The sequence below is a fragment of the Gymnoscopelus braueri genome, assembly GCF_963280865.1.
Source record: "Gymnoscopelus braueri genome assembly, chromosome: 11".
Lineage (NCBI taxonomy): Eukaryota > Metazoa > Chordata > Actinopteri > Myctophiformes > Myctophidae > Gymnoscopelus > Gymnoscopelus braueri.
In genome coordinates this window covers 35,578,587-35,603,794 of record NC_137613.1, presented here as the reverse complement: position 1 = coordinate 35,603,794, position 25,208 = coordinate 35,578,587, and the positions used below count along the sequence as shown (strand labels likewise).

At 46.3% G+C, this 25,208-nt stretch overlaps 1 protein-coding gene across 1 annotated transcript in view; it reads right to left on the bottom strand.

The window, feature by feature from the left end:
- Positions 1 to 5,445: 5,445 nt before the first annotated feature.
- LOC308095603 (SLIT-ROBO Rho GTPase-activating protein 3-like) overlaps positions 5,446 to 25,208 on the bottom strand; it is a gene marked incomplete at both ends in the record, with an annotated part of 34,239 nt that continues 14,476 nt past the window's right edge. Inside the window, 4 exons of the mRNA XM_080442654.1 lie at positions 5,446 to 5,943; positions 9,190 to 9,505; positions 10,403 to 10,555; positions 12,383 to 12,563. Coding sequence (XP_080298780.1) covers positions 5,446 to 5,943; positions 9,190 to 9,505; positions 10,403 to 10,555; positions 12,383 to 12,563 — 1,148 coding nt within the window. The remainder of the gene's footprint in view (positions 5,944 to 9,189; positions 9,506 to 10,402; positions 10,556 to 12,382; positions 12,564 to 25,208) is intronic.

The window sequence follows — 25,208 nt, the reverse complement described above, 5'->3', positions numbered from 1 at the left end:
GGCACTCAGTCTCTGCTCTCTTTATGGTCACTTCCTGCTGAAGCTTGTAATTCTGTCATATTAATAAACATACCGTTAGCCTCATAGCATAATTGCCTAAGACACTTTTTGGTCAAATTGACATTTTTGCCAAACTCTACTCTCCAACAGTGTTGCCAGACTCAGTGAAAGAAACAAGCAACCAGGTCTAGGAAAACAAGTCCAAAAGAAGCGACTATGGGCCACATGAGCACTTGTCTTTAAACATATATATCAGCTATTTGAAAATAGCAGATCTGCAAGCTCACAACACGTCGTGAGCTTGCAGATCTGCTATTTTCAAATAAAATCTCGGGGGAAATTTATAATAAGCAGACCTGGCAACACTGCTCTCCAACACTGCAGCTTCATTGTGCCTTATTGCCTATGTCCTAAGCCAATCAGAATGCTTGTTACATTCCAAAAAATGACATAGGCAATTATGCTATGAGGCTACTTGTTTGACTTAGGCAGAAATGATTTTGAATGTAACAAGCATTCTGATTGCTGAGAAGGACATGGGCAATAAGGCAGGATGAATCAGCTGTGTTAGGAGTATAGAGTTAGGCAGATATAAATAAAGGTAGATAAACATGACTTAGGCAAAATGAGTGTGTTGAATTAGTCACTTTTTGAATAAGTCAAAAAGTGTTTTTTTTGTGCCTAATTTGTCGATTTTTCATTTCTTCTTTCCTGAAAACCTTCAAAATATGACTTAGGCAATTATGCTATGAGACTAACAATACAATAATGCACATATCAATCATCATACGGCTCAACGGGGGTCACGGCTCAACCACAGGACAGGCAGTTCATGGGGAGGAGGAGGAAGAATAAGGGATGAAAGAGTTAACTCTGAGATGATTCTCTGAACCGTATCAGTAGCATGTACAGTAGGTCTTCATCATTTTGAGGCCTTTCCGTTTCAACAAAAAACACTGATAATTGGACCATGATGATGATTCCTCTCTGTAAAAGTGACAACAACTAATGTTTTTCTTTACAAAGTGCAACTGATTATTTATTTCATGAGGGTGTTTATAACCAACAAGCACTGGAGAATGAAAATAATCAATAATCATGGAAAAACCTGTTTGTATCAAACAACTAAGAGACAACACTGCAGTTAAAAAAAAAAGTAAATATAAAAGTTCAATAAAAACTGATGTTGTGCACAAAGGCACAAGTTTGAAATGTACTCCTCCAAGACAGAGGGTGTATAAATTAATAAAAATGGCAAAAAACATCTCTATGTGAAAACAGTTGAGTCAAACATGATGCTATTTCTTATGTGCTTTCTTTGTAAAATAGACATATAGCTGTTTTTGATAACATTATTGTCATAGTTTGCCTAACTATACCAAAGATGGATAACAGCAAGATGATCCTTTTATTTGAAATGAATCATTGACTATCACTTCTAATATCAGCTCCAGACCAAAGTCATAATAATGCCCAAGAAAGAAAGGTTTCCAATAACCACTTGGGTTATCAGCTATAAAAGTAGAAATACCACTACAAACCAGATAGGGTTGTAACTGTACTGTATGACTTTAAATACGCAATTGCTTGTCTCTAGACAGGCATTCCCAGAGCATGTATATGATCTGAGCTCTCTATTCTTGATAAGAACAGAGTGTTAATGTAGCTACTGTAACTTTTAAATTGGTGTACACATGCTGCTATAAATGTTTACTTCAACTAGGCTGCTGATTCAGGCGTCTTGATATTATGATTTGTCTTCAAATTATATTTTAGTAACTGCAACACAGTGCATCATTCATCATTCCCAAATACGGTACCCAAAATAATAGAGGCCCTTCTCTTAAAAACAAAAGGCCAATAATGAAGTAATTTGCGTTGTACCAAAGGCAAGGCACCACATACAGCCGTCGCTTATTTGCCACATCATAATAAGTCAGATAGTTACAGCACGAAACATGCAAGAATCAGGCAGGCTCTTTGGGATGCTGAGCACAGGTCTGTGGCATCGTGGGGCCTGAGATCAAGGCGGGGCTACACTAGAGCTATCAGCCATTCAGAATGACAGGAGGTACAGTAGATATAAGAACATTATTCACTTTGATATTTTAGCTAGCACTTCTCTAGAAAGTATCGAACGAGATGGGATGCTTCTGGGATGAGACTGTGGCCATCAACTAATAGAGATAAAGCAAAAGTATAAGCAAAGGAGTAGGAAACCACAATAATAGAATGTCACATGTCTCTAGGTATATCACATTTGAGATTTTGAATACACAAAAAATGGCTGAAAACCTACAGTACCTTCTAGCATATCTTTTGCACTAATGGCATTATGTTATAATGGCAATCAGACTGGAACAGACAAGAGTTAAAGGAGAATTTCGGACCAGCCTTTTCCTTACCTTTTATAGGATGTTATTATATCCTAGGACGAGTGGTGCTGTAGACATTTTTCATAACTCCATCCAGAGTCCACCGCAGTTAATAACCCCAGTGGACGGTCCATGCGCTAGATTGCGTATTTTTATCATGATTATCTGACGTTCATATTGACAGAAACCTAGCCACAGTGTTTTTGTTAGATGCGCCCCTCCGGAAGTCTCGCAAGATGAGATTTCACCTGCGATCTCATCCAAGTCAGCTTGTAAACACTACGGTGGCCCATTAGGGACAAAGACACTGTGGCTATAGGTTTCTGTCAATATGAACATCAGAAAATACGTATATAAAATCACGATAGAAATACGCGATCTAGCGCATGGAACGTCCGCTCTGGTTTTTAGCTGCGGTGGACTCGGACGAAGTTATGACATTTTTCTACTGTCCTAGTATATATTAATATCATATAAAGGCAAGAAAAAGGCTAGTCCGAAATTCTCCTTTAACTGAAGGAGGGCCATATTATATTCAGCTTTCAGCTACACTAAATTGACATGGAATGGCGGTTCAAGCTCAATCTGTATTATCTACAGTACAATTACAGAATGCGATCTTTACATACAGTACAACGTACGTGGTCCTTTGCACCAACGCAGTCAGGGAATGTATTTGCTGTGTTATTGTAGCGGGTGGAAATAATACAGGACTTTTGGGGTTGCTTTGAAACAAAAAAATGCCATCCATGGTCTAATATCCCTCGCCTGTTTTGTGTTGTTCTGGCCTGTACAGGATTAACACTTAAAAATATTAATAAAAAAAAGACAACAACAACAACAAAAATAAACACAACCTAACAAATAAATTATGTACAAGTTTAACTACATGTTTCTTTACCACAGTATTCCTACAATCAGTTGTTACATTAGTTTTTCTGCATTTCATTGTACAGGTTATTATAGACACATTCTAAAGACACAGACATAAATCCTCCCACAGTCCCAACTAGTCCAGGTTCTGTGATGGTTTGAGGATGCAATTTTGTCACAGTTCTGCCTATATTATGGAAAAATGTATACTTTGTGGTGTGACTGTCACGCCACTGAGAAAAAAAAGTATGCTTTTATTCGCCAACAACCCAGGTTAATCCTATTCCAAATGACCACACCTCCGTTTATTTCTGATCCCCAAGTGTTGACCAGATCCGTAACAACTTACGGGTCCATTTGGTTCCATTTGTACTCTCTCAAGATACCTTATACCGTAAGTATTACGGGGGATCCTGGAATGGCTTCTGAAACAGCATTAACTCATTGTTGTTGTTGCGTAATTAAAGGTAAATCGTTTGGTGATGCTCGGTTTGCAGTGATTAACGCTGACCTTGTTAACTAGCAGAAAATTGAATCAAAACCATGACAGATAAAATGGCATCCCAGACCATTAACCCATCATCTCCTGGCGCAGAGGGAATCCTTCATAATTGGCCATATTCAAAATGGCTGCTATGTTATGTTATACTACTCAGGCGCTGGGAAACCCAATAACGATGATAATAAGAGCAAAATGGCCCCAGCGTGTGAATATGGTCAATGGTGATTACATTTTCTTTTTTTCCTCCATACCCTGCATTCAGGAGTTTATAACGTTTTTCATGTTGTTACTTAGCTGGAAATCACTTTATGCTACAAACAGAGGGCATGACAACTTCAAGTAAGTCTTTGTGTATCAGCCAGAAGGCCCGACTTGCCATAGAGACACACAGTCTCCTCCTATAGACTGAGTGTTCCGAGTCAGCCCAGAATGAGGGTCTTCATACCAGCATGGTGGGGCTGAAACATCATCTAGGACAAGTTAGGTAACCAGTGCAGGGTGAAAACTAATACCAAAAAAATATCGCTTCACTTGCATTCGACGCACGTCTGAAAGAAGAAGAAGCCGGGCCACGTAGGATTTTTTTTGTTCATCTTGAGGTAAAAGAGATTTATATTTTTCATGTTTTGAGGTTACTTTCTTCTACTCGTACTCTTCACGGGCTGTGTATGTAAATCAAGTTTCACGGAGGGCTGAGGTGATGTGTTATCAAACCCATGCAGCTTCTCTGACTTCTCTGTCACCATGGTAACGACAGGCTCACTTGAGGAGCTTCCTGAAATTCATGAGTTTAAATCAAAACGGGGAGAAAGAACAAACGGCTGCTTTTTCCACACACCACCAGCGCCTAGTTTTACACACAATGCTTTCATCTCACTTAGGGAAGCTGCACAGTCAAATCCTCAGTGTTAATTAAACCCAGTGGTTCAAAAAGCGTTTTCATGTCAAGGACCCCCCGCATCTGAAAATAGTTTGTGCCAGGGAAGGAAGGGACCCATAAGAGAAGATGTGTGTTGTTTAAAATGTTCAAATGTTCAAATTTATTCCACATAAGTATAAAATAGGGTTAACTCATTTTGATGATGTATTTCTTTCTTCTTTTTTTTTATCCCACAATTTTGTAACCCATTCTTTCACCCAGTGCAAATTGCCTATGTAATCCTAGGCGCTATTCTCCCTCTGCCAGCGTAGGGAGAGCCCAGAACTGAGCTCATGCCTCCTTCAATGCATGAGGCGCTAGCAAGCCGCTTCTCCTAGGGGAAACGGGGAGAACATGCAAACTCCACACAGAAAGGCCCTTTCGCCAACCCCACCTAGGGTATGGGCAATGATGACGCGGAGGAGAGGACATTCCCCCAGCGCCCGCAGCGTCCCCGTCGGGAATCGAACCCAGGACATTCTAGCTGTGAGGCGACAGAAATACCGAATGCGCCACCTTGCCCCCTATTTTGATGATGTATTAACCAATTTAGCTGGGGACCCCCTGGAACCCCCTCAAGGACCCCTGGCTGGGAGTCCCCGGACCCCACTTTTGAGAACCACCGAATTGACCCTTGGCAGCGTAAAAAAAAGAAAATGGACTCAAATTGGGACCCTTACAGATTAAAATAACACTGAGGGTTCCACTTTGTGTGTGTGTGTGTGTGTGTGTGAAAACCGTTTCCTTCGCTATAGATGCTACCTCTGCTACCTCTGCTACATGGTGCCAGACTTCTCTCCTGCGCCGTTGGCAGTGTTAGCGCCGGGGCCGGGACCACCGGCCACGGCTGCCGCCGTTGCGTTGCCGCCGCCCGGGAACATCTTTTCCGTGGGGGTGACGGCGGGACTGCCCACCCCCGAGGAGCTGGAGCTGCTGGAGCGGTGCTGGGTCGGGGGCGCCGGGCGCACGGGCCTCATGGGAGGAGGGCGGAGCTGAGCGCCCGCCAGCCGGGCGGACAGGGCGGGCTTGAAGGTGGACATCATCTCCGAGGTGGAGGAGCTGCTGCGGCGCATGGCCGCGTCCGGGTCTCGGATCATGATGGTGTGCAGCGGGCTGCCCGGCTCCGAGCTGACCACGCCGGGGTTCTTCTTCATGGCGGCCTGGTCCAGCAGGGTGTCCAGGACCACGTCGGGGGCCTGGACCACCTTGGCCGTGTTCTGGCGCTCCAGCTCGCGCAGCTCGTGGAGAGCCGTGGTCATGGTCTTCTCTATGTCCTGGAAAAAAAGAAAAAGAAAAATTATAAATGTTTATATGATTTGGCTTTTTATGCCTTTTTTTTATAGTATACAGTAGACTGACAGGAAATGGGGAGAGAGAGATGGGGAGTGACACGCAGCAAAGGTCGTCTGTATCGGGACTCGAACCTGCGACATGCTGTCAGGCTGCCTAGGTGCCCGAACATGATACATGATAAAATACTGGCTATATTGCTGATTTTATTATTTACATCAGTGGTTTTGAAACATTTTCATGTCAAGGACCCCATGTCATTTTCATGTCAAGGACCCCAAGGACTGTATTTGGCCGCGGACCCCCATCTGAAAAGATTTCGTGCCAGGGACCCCCAGAAGAGAAGATTTGTGTTAAAACATTTCAAAATGATTCCAAATCTTTCAACAACTTTTCAGACATAAAAAAAAAATGTCTAAGCTTAAAATATGGTTACAGTGGTAAAAAAAGATCTTGATGCTAAATTAACCAATTTAGCTGGGGACCCCCTCAAAGACCCCTGGGGGTCCCCCAGACTCTACTTTGAGAACCAATGATCTAACATGACATCTGAATGCATGATTAAGCCCTCCTCGCGTGGTGTCTGCTGGCTGTGTGTCCGTTAGCTAATGAAAAGAGAGCGGTGCACACACGTTACACCACACACACAGCACAGCCTTCTGGGCTCATTAGCTTGTTATTCAGCTCCATGACCCCCGCGTCCCCGAGGTGTGTCTGTCTCAGCTGCAGTCTGCATGGCCCTGACATTTACAGCCTCTTCCAGCTGATGAGTCTCAGACAGACAGCGATGGCAGACACGCCAGGATGTGTTCGCTCAGTCCAGTGGTGGAAAGTAACTAAGTACATTTACTTAAGTACCGTACTTAAGTACAATTTTGATGTAAGAAGGCAGCCGGCAGTGGTGGAAAAAGTACTCAAATGTTTTATTTAAGTAAAAGTATCAATACTGCAAATGTAGAAGTGTACTCTGTTACAAGTAAAAAGTCCGGAATTAAGAATTTACTTGAGTAAAAGTACAAAAGTATGGGTATCAAAATGTACTTAAAGTATCAAAAGTAAAAGTGCTAAAATGTTTGAAAATAGCCGATCTACAAGCTCACAACGCGCCGCGATGCGACGCGTTGTGAGCTTGTAGATCGGCTATTTTCAAATAGCCAAGGTATAAAATAGGGTTGAATTGGTTAATGTGTGTTTTATAATGTAATCATTTATATCTGCAAAGTAACTAGTAACTAAAGTTTTCAAATAATTGTAGTGGAGTAAAAGTACAATATTTGCCTCTGAGGTGTAGTGGAGTAGAAGTAAAAGTGTAGACAATTGGAAATACTCTAGTAAAGTAAAAAAAATACCTCAAAATTGTACTTAAGTACAGTACTTGAGTACATGTACTTAGTTACTTTACACCACTGGCAGCCGGGATGCGTTCGCTCACCCCTCCAGACCCGCTCGCCTACAATGATTGTCTCACACTTCAACAAAATGCAGCCACCAGACAGAGATATTGGGGGACGGAAAGATATCAACGGTGACGACTTCCATTTCTCTGTCTGCAATCCGTCTTTTGGACACTTGTTGCAAAACACATTTGCAAAAACACGCTTTTCCTTTTTTGTTTGTGTTTTTTTTTTGCCTCGCTCGCTGATGATTCATGACTGTGCAAAATGGATAATTTCCTTTTTAGAATAATAAAAGACCCGATAAAACATAATAACCTCTGTCACCTGATAACCGCACAGATCTGCTTGAAACTTTGCACACTCCTTAGAGGCCAAGGAAAAACCTTTGCCCTGCATTTTTCACATCTGCCTTTTAGAACGCCGCCAGGAGGCTGACTTTTGTAAAACAAATTTGTTGCTATTACACCTTCAGACTCTGTACAAAAATCACGCAAATCGGTACGCAGTATTTCTATAGTCATGTGATCAAGACGGATGTGTCCGATATTTCATATTCCATCCTAATTGGCTTGCCATGACCGCCTGCAATGATTGTCTCACACTTCAACAAAACGCAGCCACCAGACAGAGATATTGGGGGACGACTTCCATTTCTCTGTCTGCAATCCGTCTTGTGTGCGCTCGCAAACACATTTGCAAAAACACGCTTTTCCTTTTTTGGTTGTTTTTGTTGTTGTTGCCTCGCTCGCTGATGATTCATGACTGCAAATTGTGCAAAATGAATCATTTCCTTTGTTAGAATAATAAAAACACCAGATAAAACAATGTTCTCACACCTCTGTCACCTGAAAGTAGGATCGTATACAGCATATGAGCTCTGGCAGAATAAAGACCATGCTGATAGCATCAGGCTCATTATCGTTACAGCTCATCGTTCCTCGGTGGAGCACAGAGCTCATAAAGTCATTACCAATGATCATTTGGCCTTTTTTTTTTGCAGCTGGCATTTCAGAACACAGTCTCATAACACTGTCTGGGTCATTGAATGACATACATTTATCTACCTACCTTTAAAATCCCTCCACCATCTGTCTCAATGGCTATCAATCAATCAATCAATCAATCAATCAATCAATCAATCAGTCAGTCAGTCAGTCAGTCAGTCAGTCAGTCAGTCAGTCAGTCAGTCAATCAATCAACGAATCAATCAACGAATCAATCAATCAGTGTTGATTTTGACAGCAAATTTTGATTTAGTTTTAGTCATAGTCTTTTGAATAAAATTCCATTTAGTTTTAGTCATATTTTAGTCATCTTCAGATGATGTTTTAGTTTTTGTCTAGTTTTAGTCGACTAAATATCATAAGGTTATAGTCTACAAAATCTACAGTTGATTTAGTCGACTAAAATGTATTTTGGCGGTGCCTTGATGGCGTCGTGATGGCTGATTTTACACTTGGTTGCATGCTGAAAATAGCCGATCTACAAGCTCCCAACGCGTCGCAGCGCGACGTGTTGTGAGCTTGTAGATCTGCTATTTTCACACCCTAGCGCAACACCCGAGCGCAACCAAACATAAAATGACTTGTCTTTTAGTTCTACTGGATCTCTTCTCCACTAGTCCCTCCCTAACATTTTAGTCACATTTTTATTTGTTGACGAAATTGTCAGTATATTTAGTCTTAGTTTTAGTCATCGTAGCTTAGTTTTTATTTCGTTTTTATTTCGTTTTCGTCAGTGAAAAAAGGTAGTCGACGAACATTTTTCGTCATAGTTTTAGTCGACGAAATCAACACTGCAATCAATCAATCAATCAATCAAAGAGAGCCTCACCTCAGCCAGGGCCTCGGCCTCCAGTGACTTGTGGTCCCCCAGGCTGCTGTGACGAGTGGCCCCCGTTACGGGCCTCAGTGGGTGGCCCTCGGGGTACGTCTTCCTCTCCGGGTAGTTGATGCTGCCCGCGCTCCCGAACGTGCCCAGGCGCCTCTTCTCCGGGCTCTCCATGCGAGCCTTGTTGACGGGCACTTTGTGGGGGCTGCTGGGACAGGCGGCGGCCCGCGGCGGGGTGTCGGATACCCTGGTGGGGCTGTGGGTGTCGGTGCTGCTCCTTCGTCGTGGGACGGCAGCTCCGTCGGACCGTAACCTCACTCTGGGTGTAAAAGATTGCACACAAACGGGTCAAAACTGCATAGCTAACAGTAGTACTGTACCTCTTTGTACTGTACAAAAGACTTTCTGCTAGTTTACTTACATATTTTCATAGAGTCATGAACACCCAGACTCCTAATTTTTATTTAACATAACTTGCTGCTCAGATATTCACACATATTCCACTCGTGAGGCGAGTGATGGACAGATAAGCTTACCTCTACCAAAGTCCAATTCCATGAAGAGAGCTGCATTTCATAGGTCAACTGTACTTTGGAATAATCTTCCAAATGAAATTCGCAACACCAGAGAAAAAGCCTGTTTTAAAAGGAAACTTCGACTTCATATACTACTTTACACTCAAAATATACAATAACATAGTTTTCTTACATACCAGATTGAAAGTTCTATTTTTAATCTGTTGTATCCCTGTTGATGTCTCTTTTTATGTAATACTCGACTTTTGTAAAATGTATTTTTTTGTTGCTGTTTTTAGTATTTCTTTGTAATACACTGTGACACTTTATATATGTTTGTATTGTATTGTATGTACTTTAATGTCTTGGACCCCAGGAAGACTAGCTGACACAAAGGCGTCAGCTAATGGGGATCCGTTTAAATACCGTAAATTTCGGACTATAAGCCGCGACTTTTTTCCCCCATTTTTCGACCCTGCGGCTTATATAACGGTGCGGCTTATCTATGGATTTTTACAGCTAACGGCCACTAGGGGACCTCCTAAATCTATGGATTTTACACCCGCGGCTTATAGTCCAGTGCGGCTTATATATACAAATCATTCAATTTAGCTGCTGCGGCTTATATTCAGGTGCGGCTTATAGTGCGAAAATTACGGTAAACAAAATAAACAAATAAACCTCTTGAATGCTGTACCCACCTCCCCATAACGCCAAAGTTGTAATCGGCGGGCAACTGCTCGCACGTAGGTGACGGGACGTCATTTTTGGACGAACCCTTATCATCCACCAGTGGACCGCTGCTCGCCTCACTGTCCGCCTTCTGGCTGAGGTTGTCTGAGAAAGCATCGTCGCTGAGAGGTAGGGAAAAAAACACGTGAATGAAAAGTAAAACACTTGACAAATTCATTGTAGCTTTGGTAATTAAATTGACAAAAATAGTTTATCAATCATGTCATGCTGTTTAAATGGAGCCCTTTACAAAATGATCAAAATGAAACGACTTAGCGGTCACTTTAATATCACATTTAACCCATTAAGACCGGGATCGCATCATTTTAGATTTCTTTGGCTATTCAAAAATAGCAGATATACAAGCTCATAGCTATGAGCTTGGGGGGGGAACCCTGGAACAAAATATTTTGAGATGGGGGTCCGCGGCCAAATACATTATCCTTTTGGGGGGTCCTTGACATGAAACATTTTGAGCACCACTAGAGCACCAACATACGTTTAAAAAAATAAACAGTTTTAGACGACAAGATTTGCACACATTTTCACGATTTTTCAAACATAGCAGATCTACAATCTCATTGCGCGGCACTCGGTGCCGCGCTACAAGCTTGTATATCTGCTATTTTTGAGTGGTGCTAGCCACTCCAAGGAGTGACTTTGTCTGTGTGTCTGTCTGTCTGTCTGTGTGTCCGTATGAGCACGGCCTCTCTGTATGTTTGAGCACAGCCTCAACAGCTGCGGCTGATTGCAACACAAAGATGCAACCATACAGGTACAGTACAGTACAGTACAGTACAGTACAGTACAGACCGTACAGTACAGTACAGGTACAGTACAGTACAGTACAGTACAGTACAGTACAGGTACAGTACCGTACCGTACCGTACCAGTACAGTACGTACAGTACAGTACAGTACAGACCGTACAGTACAGTACAGTACAGTACAGTACAGACCGTACAGTACAGTACAGTACAGTACAGTACAGTACAGTACAGTACAGTACAGTACAGTACAGTACAGTACGTACAGTACAGGTAGAGGTACAGTACAGTACAGGTACAGTACAGTACAGACCGTACAGTACAGTACAGTACAGTACGTACAGTACAGGTAGAGGTACAGTACAGGTACAGTACAGTACAGACCGTACAGTACAGTACAGTACAGTACAGACCGTACAGTACAGTACAGTACAGTACAGTACAGTACAGTACAGTACAGTACAGTACAGTACAGACCGTACAGTACAGTACAGTACAGACCGTACAGTACAGTACAGTACAGACCGTACAGTACAGTACAGTACAGTACAGACCGTACAGTACAGTACAGTACAGTACAGACCGTACAGTACAGTACAGTACAGTACAGTACAGTACAGTACAGTACAGTACAGTACAGACCGTACAGTACAGTACAGTACAGACCGTACAGTACAGTACAGACCGTACAGTACAGTACAGTACAGTACAGACCGTACAGTACAGTACAGTACAGACCGTACAGTACAGGTACAGTACAGTACAGACCGTACAGTACAGTACAGTACAGTACAGTACAGTACAGTACAGTACAGTACAGTACAGTACAGTACAGTACAGTACACACACACACACACACACTTTTGAGCAAAAATACTTAAAATGAGTAAAAATACTTAAAATGAGTAAAAATACTTAAAAGATGTTAAAATTAGTAAAAACACGTACAAATCTGTACAAACATTTTAAAGTACTTAAAATGAGTAAAAATACTTTGAAGTCATCAATGTCTGTAAAAAGTAACTAATGAAATGAACTCATGAAAGGCACCACTCTCTTCACACTGGGTGTGATTTTTTTATAGCCACTGAAATCTTAAAATGAGAGAGATGCGTTCCCAGATTAAATGGGTTAACCGTTAAAGTGACCCGCTTGTGGTCACAAAAAACTGATTATCACTCACAGGTCTTGCACCACGATGTACTGATGTGGGATCAGCCCGTCCACGCCGTTGTGCCGGCCCTCCCACCAGTCCTCAGAGGCTCTGTGGTACAGCAGCAGAGAGGCTCCCTTCTTAAAGCTCAGCTCCCTGGGGCTGCGGCCGATGTAGTCAAACTTAGCGATGGCCTCGATCTGCTCCACCTCTGCATGGACACACAAACAGAGAGATACAGGTATGTAAGTATAGACAGTACAGTGGTTCTCAATTTTTCATGTCAAGGACCCCCAAACATTATATGTATTTGGCTACGGACCCCCCCATTTCAGAGGAGAGGAGAGGAGAGGAGAGGAGAGGAGAGGAGAGGATGCAATTTTTTCATTAAATGAAGTGGGAGAGGAGTTGTTAAGTACAGTAATAACAACATAAGATGTCAGGTTCATTCATACACCGTCTGATATGTTTGTCTCATTGTGAGGAGTGACAGAGCGCCCCTATGGCTGATTGTGGAGTTCCTGTCTCATCCCTGTGCAATACTAGCTTATGTCCCCCAGGGGGAGCTAATTGTCCCCATTGCTATTAGTCATTAAGCACCAACAGCCTGGATACATGTCTGCCTCCAGGGACCCCCAGAAGCAAAGATTTGAGTTACAGATGTAAATGTTCTCTTTAAACAATATATATATATATATATATATATATATATTCAAATATTTGAACAAATATTCAGGATTTAAAAAAAATAGCAGATCTACAAGTTCATAGCGCGGCACTTGGTGCTGCGCTATGAACTTGTATATCTGCTATATCCTCTGTTCCAAACACAGAGCTCCAGATAGATGGGGTCTACCTGCTTCTATGTGGAGCGTTGTTAATGTATGCACCTTACGTCTAACCTCATGTACATACCTGCTTTTTGTGCTATGTGTATTATATATACCGTATATATATATACTTTCTTAGCTGTTTTTCTCCTTGCTCTACCACTCTCTGCCACCCCTCCCAACCCTTTTTTTTTTTCTTTCCTGAAAACTATGATGGAGCTTGCACAAAAACACATTTCACCCACTTCTTTAGAAGTGTAAATCTGTGATATGACAATAAAACTGATTCTCTACATGGCCTGACTCAGAGGGCCTTGGATTCTGTGGTTGAATGGGGACAGGAGTTTTCATTGGCAATGAATGGAACTACAGTATATTAGGACCAGGGTATTATGGTCATCACTGCCAGGAACTATTTCTGGACAAAACCTCAGTAGAGTCTCCACCTAATAACCTGCTGCTCGGTGTTCATGAGTGTGATGAGGTCAACCTGTGTCCCCTCACCAACATATACTCAAGGATAGTTCATCCTAGCGCTGGGCAATTAACCGAAAATATATTGAAACCCACATTTAGAACCAATAACAAACGTAATCTTGCTCAAGAAGCAGGTAAAAAACAAAAAAAAATCGACACGAAAAAAATCTAAACAAAATGTATAATCGACCTCACATGAAATTGAAGGTGTAAAACTCAGGGTTACGGATGTAACCCCGGTTTCTTTAGAATTCGGAGTAACATACTCACTATGGGGATATCAGCGCCCCCTGGGGTGATGCAGAGCTACATACCATAAACTCCCGGGCCATTCATTGGCTGAGAAGGGTATGTCACGTGTCCGGTAAACCGGAAGAGGTATAAAACCTCTTGCGTGACGTGGCTCATCCTCTTTAACACGCTTCCTGCATGCAGATGCACACAAACAGGGGTGTTAGGTGAGTATGTTACTCCGAATTCTAAAGAAACCGGGGTTACATCCGTAACCCTGAGTTTCTTGTCTAATTCTCCGTAACATACTCACTATGGGATGCATAAACCCCCCTGGGGCTTATAGCCATACCGAATCTCAGGTCCGCACGCCCCCTAGCCATAAGGCCCCGTCCCCCTGGACGTGACCTTCGGCCTCACGGGCGCCCCAGCCCTCCGGGCCAGGGTGCGGTATATGATGTTAATAAAAGGACCCTGACAGACCAAGTCTGCCTTATTCAACTAATGGACAGACACAAGTCTCTCCCCTAAGTGAAAACAAGGAAACAGGGCCCTCCTCCCCTGGGAACCTACCACAGGTGGTCCCGAGGGGACTTAAGAGAAGGAAGGTAGGGGACACAACACCGTTCCTTAAGTGAAACAAGGAAACAGGGGCCCCCCTCCCCTGGAGACCTACCACAGGTGGTCCCGAGGGGACTTCAAGAGAAGGAAGATAGGGAAGAGAAAAAAGGCAGGTTAAAAACAAAACCAGCCTAGCTCCCCCCATTCTAACTAGAGACAGCCGCCACCCCTAGGACAGCATGCGCCACTGACGCTGCTGCCACGTCTAGGCTATAGAAAGCCGCAAACGTTGAAGGTGACGACCAGTTTGCGGCCGCACACACTTCCTGGACCGAAACCCCCCTGGAGAGGGCCCAGGAAGCAGCCACGCCCCTAGTAGAATGAGCCTTCAGTCCTTCTGGAACTGGAACGCCACCACTGACGTAGGCCAGCCTAATGGCATCCAAAATCCATCTAGAAAGCGTCGCCTTAGCCACTGCCTTCCTCTGATCACCCGGGCCGAAGGAGACAAACAGCTGCGACGACGATCGGCCGGCCACCGTCTTCTGGCAGTAGAGCCTCAAAGCCCTTACCGGGCAAAGACAGTGTAGCCGCCTATCCTCCGCTGAAGCGAAAGGCGGCGGATGAAAAGCTACCAGCTCAACCGGTGTCTGGGTGACCACCCCGTTCTTGGGGACAAACGCCAAGTTTGGCTTAAGCAAAACCCTGCTGTCGTCACCCACGAACCTCATACACTCCGAACTCACCGAGAGCGCATGTATGTCGCTGACCCGTTTGGCTGTAGTCAGGGCAACCAAAAGAACCGTTTTGAGGCTGACGATCCTCAGATCCGCTGACTCCAAAGGCTCGAACGGTGGGAGGCAAAGCGCCCCCAGCACCACCGTCAGGTCCCAAGCCGGGAACAGAGCCCTAGAGACCGGCCTGGCCCGCCTGGCGCCGTTCATGAACCCACGCACCATCGGGTGTTGGCCAACCGTCATGCCATCGAAACTTTCGTGACACGCGGAAATGGCCGCCTGATACACCTTAATCGTCGAGAAAGCCAGACCCTGCCTCAATTTTTCCTGTAGGAACATGAGGACGCTGCGTACCGGGGCCCGAAAGGCCTCAACCGGCGGTGACTGACTCAGACACCATGCCACGAACAGGTTCCACCTGTCGTCGTACGCGGACCTCGTGGAAAGGGCCCTTGCCCCCTGGATGGTGGCCACCACGTCAGGGGGCAGGCCATACGAAGTCAAGGTCTGCCTCTCACGGGCCAAACCCACAGGTGTAGGTCCTGAGGCCTCTCGTGGAAGATGTCGACCCCTCCCTGCCGTAGTAGGTCCCTGTACAGCGGGAGGGGCCAAGGCTCGGCGTAGAGGAGAGATGTTATCTCCGACCTCCATACGCCCCATGCCGGAGCCACTAGCAGCACTGACCGACCCTGAAGTCTCACCCTCTCCAGTGTTGAGGGGATCAGGTCCAGTGGCGGGAACGCATACAGCAGTTCGTCCGGCCAGTCGTGGGCTAGTGCGTCCATGCCCAGTGAACGGTCCCCCACCCTCACCGAGAAAAAGCGAGAACACTTCGCGTTCTCCTCGGAGGCAAACAAATCGACCTGTGCCCGGCCAAACCTGGCCCAGATCAGGTCCGCCACCGACGGCTTGAGGGACCAGTCCTCGTACCGGGGTTCGCCCCTGGACAGTAAGTCCGCTCCGCTGTTCAGGAGACCCGGCACATGTGAAGCTCGAATCGACGCGAGATGCGAATCGCACCAACGCGTCAGTCTGCACGCCAGGCTGTCCAACACTTGGGAGCGCAAGCCCCCCTGCCTGTTGATATAGCACATGGTCGTGGTGTTGTCCGTCCTGATAGCGACGTGACAACCGCGGATGTGAGCCTCGAAATGTTTGAGGGCGAGAAAAACCGCCATTAGTTCCAGATAGTTGATGTGAGCCTCCCGTAGACTGGAGTCCCACACCCCTCTGGCCGAGCGGCCTTTGTGGACGGCACCCCATCCCGTCAGGCTGGCGTCCGTGGTGATAACCATCCGTGACGTCACAACCCCCACACTGACCCCCTCGGTCAGAAAGGGCGCCTGTGACCATGGTCTGAGAGCCTCCACGCACCGTGGAGGCACCACCACTTTCCGCGAACCCATAGTGGATGGGATCCCTAGCGCCAACATCCACCGCTGGAAAGGTCTCATGTAGAGTCTGCCTAGGCGGACCAGGTGTATGGCTGAGGCCATGAGACCCGCCGCCCGCATACACAGTCTGTAACTGACTGGACGCCCCACGTGGAAAGATCTCACACACGCCAAAAAGCTGTCTACCCTGTCCTGGGATAGGCGCGCCATGAGCGTGTTCGAGTCCAGCAGGATCCCTAAGAAGGTGGTCCGCTGAGACGGAACCAGTACGCTCTTTTTGGCGTTGATCATGAAACCTAGGGACGTCAGGTGAGCGACTGCCACGCGCGTGTGTCGCATCACCTCCTCTCTCGAGCCCGCCGCCAGGAGCCAGTCGTCTATGTAAGTGGACAACCGGATCCCCTGCCTCCTCAGTGGAGCCACGGCTGCGTCCGTGCATTTCACGAACACCCTGGGGCTGAGAGACATTCCAAACGGGAGGACATTGTACTCGTACACCCTCCCCTCGAACCCGAAGCGCAGGAACTTCCTGTGCGGTGGGTAGATTGGAATGTGAAAATAAGCATCCTTGAGATCGATACTTGTCCACCAGTCCCCAAGACGCACGGTGCGTAAAAGCGCAGCGGTTGTCAGCATTCGAAAATGGAAAACCGTGAGGTATTTGTTGAGACCCTTCAGGTTCAGAATGGGTCGCACCCCCCCCCCCTTCTTTGCCACCAGAAAATATTTCGAATAGAAACCCAGTCGGTTCTGGTTCGGAAGTAATTCCGTGACAGCGCCTTTGCTCAAAAGGGAGGCAACCTCCTCCCTCAGAGTACTGGCCGCTGGACCTGTGGCCTTGGAAAACAACACTTTGTCTGTCATTGGGGGTTTTCTGGAAAATTGTAACCTGTAACCCTTCTGTATTGTGCGTAATACCCAAGGATTTGGCTTGCAAATCTTCCATTCCTCCACACACCGAGCGAGTGGATTGGCCGGTGACGTCATCGGCCGCTCGGAGAGTGGGAGCGTCGCTATGGGGACGGTTGCCATGGGGAGCAGTGACGCTGCTGCTACTGCCGCCGGCGGTGCTAACCCTGAGGTGACCGCTCGAGGCAGCAGAGGCATTGACGATCTGCCTGACGTCAACATCCGGTTTGTCCGCCCGCGCCGGCTGCCTGTTTCCATGGAAACCGACGGCGCTGTCACCCGGACAAACGGGGCCGCCCGAACTAAGCCTACCTTGGCCGTCGCCCTCCCGTCGGAGCCCAAAGGCTCCGCACGTAGCGTCGACAAAACCCTCCTCCCCGTAGGGGATGTTTTGTCGCTCGGAAATGGCGAACGTGGCCTGTAATTCGAGAGGCGGTGTGGAAAAGGGGGCAAGTGTCCCTCCAAGATGGCGGAGACCGAGGTCCGCCTTTTCTGAGCCAAGTACTTCCGGTTCACAGTGACGTGCTGCTGCAACCTGGGAGACGGAAGCCTGTGAGGCGACAAAACCCTCCTCCCCGTAAGGGATGCGTTGTCGCCCGTTACAAGCGAACGTGGCCCGCCCATCGTGACGCGTTGCGAGAGAGGGGGCATCTGTCCCTCCAAAATGGCGGAGACAGAGGCCCGCTCTGTCTGACTCAAAGACTTCCGGTCCACAGTGGCGTTTCGCTGCACCCCGTGAGACGGAAGCCTGTGAGGCGAAAGGCAAAACCGACGTGACCCTGTTCCACTGGCGCTTTGTCGCCCTCTTGTGGACAAAGGCGGCGTCGGTTTGTTTAATACCTTTCCGATTACCTTCATATGACCCAAAACATACACAGATGTTGTCCGAACAATGCCTGGAACACCGGGGTTCGGGTGTTCCCGGCCTTGTGGGCTCATGGAATGATGGTATTGACTTAATGCATTTGCAGAGTGTATCCCAGCAGTGTCTGGAGCCCCGGAAATCGGGGGCCCCAGGCACTTTGGGCTTATGGGAAGACGACATAGATTTAATGCATGCACATGGGGACCCCCAGCAATACCTGGAGCCCCGGAAATCGGGGGCTCCAGGCCTTGTTGGCCCCTACAGTGAGGGCGCTGGAACAGAGGGGCCCGCGAGACGGGGACCCCTCTGCTCCAAGGCCCTATGCCATGTGAAAGAACGAGACTGTTTGTAACATTCGGTACATTTATTTTCTTTTGCAGAGAAAAAGGAGGTACATACAGGGCACTTTTCACTGAAACATTGCGCTGCACAACTAAAACGTCCACATTCTGCACACATAAATCGTCCACACTCTGAACACAACAAAGTTTCTTGGCACTCGTGGAGCCGTCCTCGACTCTGTCCAACGAGGCCTGAAAAGCCACGGTCCTCTTCCCCAACACGAACGGCGGAACAGCGGGCTGAGCCGGTCTGTGCACCGGCGAGACAATGTCACTTACCCCGCCCGCCACGAGGCTTCCCTCCTGTGTTGCGACGTGGAGGTCGGCTGGAGCTTCCTACGGTGTTTGTGTTGGTAGAGGCGGGTGGCTGGCGGGGGGAAGCTCTGCCACGATTGCCCGCGTTGCTCTGCGGTCTCTCCCGCGAGCTCGCCTGGGCTGAAGAGGAGCGGGAAGTGTTGGACCCTCGGCGAGAGGAGGAGGAACGTCCTCTGCCCGCGGGCCTCTCGTTGCGGGGTTTCGCAGACGGAGGAGGGGCTGGCTCCAAAACCCCCGCCGCGGCTTCCCTCTGGGCCTTCCGTGAGTCGGTGGAGACTCGGAGGAACTCCGACGCTCCAGCGAAGAGGTTGTCTGGCTTCAACGGGAGCGCCATGACGCTTTTCTTTGCGTCCACCACCTCGTGACGGAAGATGGCCAGATCGAGCCAACGAGCCCTCTCAATCGCCGCGCTGTCCGCCATGGACTTCCCCACCCAGGCTGTGGCGTGACGAGTGACCTTAATGGTCAGTTGTTGAAGGGCCTCCAGCTCCTCAGCGTCGTCGCCCCACGCCTCTCTTAGCTCGGCTAGCCGCTTAGCTGTCGAGCCCTGGAGAATGGCGACCATGTTCAGCGCGCGCGCCGCCAGCGCTGCTGACTTGTACGCCTTCTTCACCGCCACGGAAATCGCCTTTTCCTTGGCGACGGTGAAGTGCGGTTCGGGAGTAAGGGCCACTGGATGACGCTGGTCCATGATGCCCTGGGCCAGGACGGGGTCCATGGGGGGACAGGCGATGAGCCCCAACTTCGGCGCGTCCACCACCTCGAGGGGGAAACCCAGCCGATGCGGCTCGGAATGGACCTCCCAGGTGGACATGAGGGCGTTGGCGAAGCCCAGCGCGGCCGGGACTTTCCTGGACCTCTGCGCGCGCTGATCCTGGGGAGCCAAGCCCTGGTACTCGTCATCTTGCCCGGTGGAGGATGCACGCTCCTCCATCGGGCGAACGAGCTCACAACTGAGCAAGGCTCTGTCGATGATAGCCGAGACCGGCTCCTCGCGCCTTGCGGGATCGGATTCCAGCTCCTGGGCGTCCGGCCAGCTGGGCCCCAGCTGACCGCCAGAAGCCCCGAGGTCGTCGTCCTGACGAGGGCTGGAGGCGGCTGCTCCGGTAGCCCCCTGGAACGACTGTATCTCACCCTCCTCCGCCCCCTCGTCCATGCTGTGGGTGCTGTCGTCGTCGGAGACGTCGCTGAACGAAGGCGACGCCCCGCTGTCACGGTACGCCTGCTGCGGCCTCGGAGAGAGCGGCTGGGAAGAGGGGGGTGGTTCCCCCGGGCACAGCTGCGGCGGCCGGTGGAGTGCTGCGCGGCACGGAGGGTGTAGCAGACTGGAGCTGCTGCGACGGCGCACTCTGGTGTTGCTGCGAGCGGTTGCTGCTGGGACCGCCCGCAGCTGGGGGGCCCATTGTGGGGTGAGGGCGCACGTGGTGGACGCCACCATCCACGTTACCTGGGCCGGTGTCCATGCGGGCTGGATCCGCTACGGCGCTGCCGCCTGGGGCCAGTTCGTCGGCCCTGTCCAGGCAGCGCTCGAGGCGACGCTTGGAGAACCGGGCGCAGTCGTCGCAACCTCCCGGTGCACCACGGAAGTGCCTCGCCTCGAAGGCATGCCGTCGTCCGAGGCAGGAGATGCAAAACCTGTGAGGGTCGTCCGCGGCGATCAGCCCGCACGAACGTGGAGCCTCCATGGAGCTAACCTATTAGCCTTTAGCCGGCCGGCTAAACACGAGGAAAGCAAAAGGAGGAAAACTTGTTTTCAGGATAGAAAGAAAAGATAAGAGAGCCGCGGGAGCGGAAAGAATAATAAACTTTTTTTTTTTTGCAGTAGAGGAAAACCCGTGGGTCAGTACAAGTACCACCCGAGTGGGCTAAAGCTGGTTTCGGTCTAATTCACAAAGTTTGTTAAGTTTTGGTCTTTGAGGTATGTCTTGTAGCTGTAGCATCTGCCATGCAGAGAAGCGAAAGAGGATGAGCCACGTCACGCAAGAGGTTTTATACCTCTTCCGGTTTACCGGACACGTGACATACCCTTCTCAGCCAATGAATGGCCCGGGAGTTTATGGTATGTAGCTCTGCATCACGCCAGGGGGCGCTGATATCCCCATAGTGAGTATGTTACGGAGAATTAGACAAGAAACCTCAACATAACAGGACAACCTCCTCATGGGGTCCATCAATTAGTTTGATCTTTTATAGCATTGGTTCTCAAAGTGGGGTCCGGGGACCCCAGGGGTCCTTGAGGGAGTTCCAGGGGGTCCCCAGCTAAAAGAAGGATAGTTAGGAACCAAATGGACCCTTATGGGTCTGTAACTCTGAGAGTGTACAAATGGAACCAAATGGACCCTAACCGTTAGGGTCCATTTGGTTCCATTTGTACACTCTCAGAGTTAAATTAACATTGATTTTACAATATAAATTGGGGTCCCAGAGATAGAAATGCCATTAAATGGGGGTCCGTAGCCTAATGCTCGTCAATCTGGGGGTCCTCTTGAAATTAAAATGGTTCAGAATCACTGGTAGCTAGCAGTGAAAAAACTTCTCTTATGGGGGTCCCTGGCATATCTTTTGAAATAGGGGTCCGTGGGCTTACAAGTGTCAATTTGGGGGTCCTTGACATGAAAAAGTTTGAGAACTACTGTTTTATAGTTTTGAATCTGTAGAGACAGAGACACACACACAGTGTTCATTTAACTCAGGGAATGTACAAATGGAACCCATTTGGTTCCATTTGTACATTCTCTGAGTTAAATGAACACAGAGGGTTCTACAGTTACGTGTCATGGTGCCGGGTGGGAGGCAGCCAGCCTTTGTTCAGATTTTCAAATTAAGAGCCTTTTAGCATCAGTACTCATTGCCAATCGTCGCTGTCTGTCAGGTGGAAACCTTGTATGTCCAAAACGTGCACCCACTTGTGCCACCGGGCTTGAGCAGACGGACGCGCGCTTATGAGAAACAACTAAAATAAAACCTGGCGAAAACAGTTGCGTGCATTAGCGCAAGAGGAGGATAAAGGAATCGCCAGTCTAAATGTCTAGTTTGTTAATTAACAACTATACTACTAGGATACTACTTTTGTTTTTCTAAATATAAACTTTCACGACAGCCTAAGTACAAATATCATTTAAGAAAAGGCTACTACAGTGAAGTCAGATTTTTTTGCCAATAAGTTATTAGGCAACTTATGACTGAATGACTGAAATGTTTTTTTTATACTCTCTTGGTGTTTTGGGGATTATCTTGCGCATGTATCTGTTATGATTATGAAAGACAAATTGTATCATGAGTTAAACAGCTAGTCCTTATAAGTAAACTAAAACATGATAGCCTTTCCATAGGAGTAGCTTTTTATATTTTTGGGACATTTTGTTACTTTCCTATATAAGCAAAAAGAACACAAACAGCCAATAGCATAATAAAAGTTATGTAATCTTGAACCTAAACGACGCAGTGACTAGGGGGCGTCGCCAAGTTGAAGTTACTTGGGAAAGCAGGGGTCGCGTTACTTTTCAGGAAATGGAAAGAAAATTACCTGTGTTCCAATGGATCCAGTGTAGTTATTATTTAGTCATAAGCTCTCACTTTTCATTGGTTCAATATTTATAAAACCCACAGACAGACTTAACCACTTAAACTTATTTATTTTCAAAAGTAGCAAAAATAGCAGATCTACAAATCTCACATAGCGCTGTGACCCGTGATGCGCTGTGACCCGTGATAGAAGATCTACAAGCTCATAGCGCGGCACTCGGTGCCACACTATGAGCTTGTATATCTGCAAAAACTATTAATCCATTCAAACCGGGAAAGCATTTGTGTCATTTTAAGATTTTTTGGGCTATTCAAAAATATCAGACATACAAGCGAGTGCCGCGCTATGAGCTTGTAGATCTGCTATTTTTGAAAAACAATCGTGAAAATGTGTGCAATATATTATACATTTTTAACTCAAATCTTTGCTTCTGGGGTTCCCTGGAACAAAATCTTGTAGATCTGCTATTTTTGAATAGCCCCAAAGTATAAAATAATAGTTATAGCTAAATAAAAATCTAAAATGACACATATATGCGTTCCTGGATTGAATGCGTTAAATATAGAGATACTGTATAAGGTTCTGCCCTGACAGCAACTCAGTGGAGCTTTGAGATGGGGATGGGGTTACTCCTGCTTGGCCCGGGACACTGACTGGACTCCATAGAACTCTGTGTCCATTCTCACTTCATAAATGGCTCCATAAGTGATCTTTATCCCCTTGTTCTGGCTGAACCAATCATGTCTAGCCTGAGTCATTTAGAAAGGAGCTCTGAGGACAACCTGGGAAAATACACAAAGGAGAATGATGTCCCATGGGGCTTGTTTACCAACGCTGAACAAAGAGAGATGAGGGGGGGAGGAGGGAGATGACAGAGGGAGGGATGGAGGGCAGTGGTTGAAAGTAACTAAGTACATGTACTCAAGTACTGTACTTAAGTATTTTTTTTTTAGGTATTTGTACTTTACTTGAGTATTTCCAATTTCCAATACTTTTACTTTTACTCTACTACATCTCAGAGGCAAATATTGTACTTTTACTCCACTACAATTATTTTAAAACTTTAGTTACTAGTTACTTTGCAGATATAAATCATGTTATTATAAAACATACATGAACCACTTTAGCCTTATTTTATATACCTAGGCTATTTGAAAATAGCTGATCTACAAGCTCTGTCAGTTTGTAGATCTGCTATTTTCAAACATTTTTGTGCTTTTACTTTTGTTACTTTCAGTACATTTTGATGCCAATACTTTTGTACTTTTACTCAAGTACATTTTTAATTCCGGACTTTTACTAGAGTACTTCTACATTGCAGTATTGATACTTTTACTTAAAGGTAGGGTAAGTGATTTTCTTTGGTTAAAATAAGTGTTAAATAGCGCTATATTCTGATAGTACTCATTGCTATAGAGTGTTTGTTCAGTAAAAGGAGTCTCCTTGTCTCTCCAGCTCTTTATAAAACAGAAAATGCATTTTCGTTTCAGTTTCAGTTTCATTTCCAATTTTATCCAATCAGGATAGAGAACTCAATCAGGATATAGATTAAACAAGTGAAATTGGAATTGATGACACTAAGAAATGAGCAGGCAAAATTGGAACTGGAACACTATAAAAATGAAGCTTAAAAATGGGTACTTTCTCCTGATTGGCTGATATTTTGACACCTACCGGAAAATGTATTTTCTGTTTATTAAAGAGCTGGAGAGACAGGGAGACTCCTGTTACTGAACAAACACTCTATAGCAATGATTACCATCAGAATATAGTGCTTTAAGCTTTTAACAAAATACTTTTTGTTTTAATCCAAAAATATCACTTACCCTACCTTTAAGTAAAACATTTGAGTATTTTTTCCACCACTGGAGAGAGAGAGAGAGAGAGAGAGAGAGAGAGAGAGAGAGAGAGAGAGAGAGAGAGAGAAAGAGAGACAGCGACAGAAGAGACGTGTAGCTTGCCAAACGTATTTGGCTGCCACGTCTTCATCTTCAAACACAATGAAAGCCTTTGCTATACAGTGAGCTGTGTTGTAACTACATGCCAGGCTCACCATTCAGTACAAAGCCCAGCCTTAAAGGTCGGGTCACCACTTACTTACTGTAATGTACTTTCATCTACACAGAGCCCTTCTATATAATCACAACACAGATATTCCCATGGGAGAAATACACATCGTCCTTTTTATCACAACATAAAGTGCTTGGATGCAAACGATCTAATATGACCAGTTTTCAGTTATACACGTATTTCTAACCGGTTTCTAGAATTTGCATCTCAACCACAGATGCTATGATTTTATCATCAACACACACACACAGCGCTCCAAAAGTAAATCCTAATATGTGCGTTGTTTATGTCGTGGTGGAAAAAGTACTCAAATGTAGAAGTATCAATACTGCAATGTAGAAGTACTCTGTTACAAGTAACAGTCCGGAATAAAAAATGTACTTGAGTAAAAGTACAAAAGTATTGGTATCAAAATGTACTCAAAGTACCAAAAGTACAAGTACCAAAATGTTTGAAAATAGCAGATCTATCTCTGAGATGTAGTGGGGTAGAAGTAAAAGTACTGAAAATTGGAAACACTCCAGTAAAGTAAAAGTACCTCAAAATTGTACTTGAGTAAATGTAATTAGTTACTTTCCACCACTGCTTATTCCTGTATTT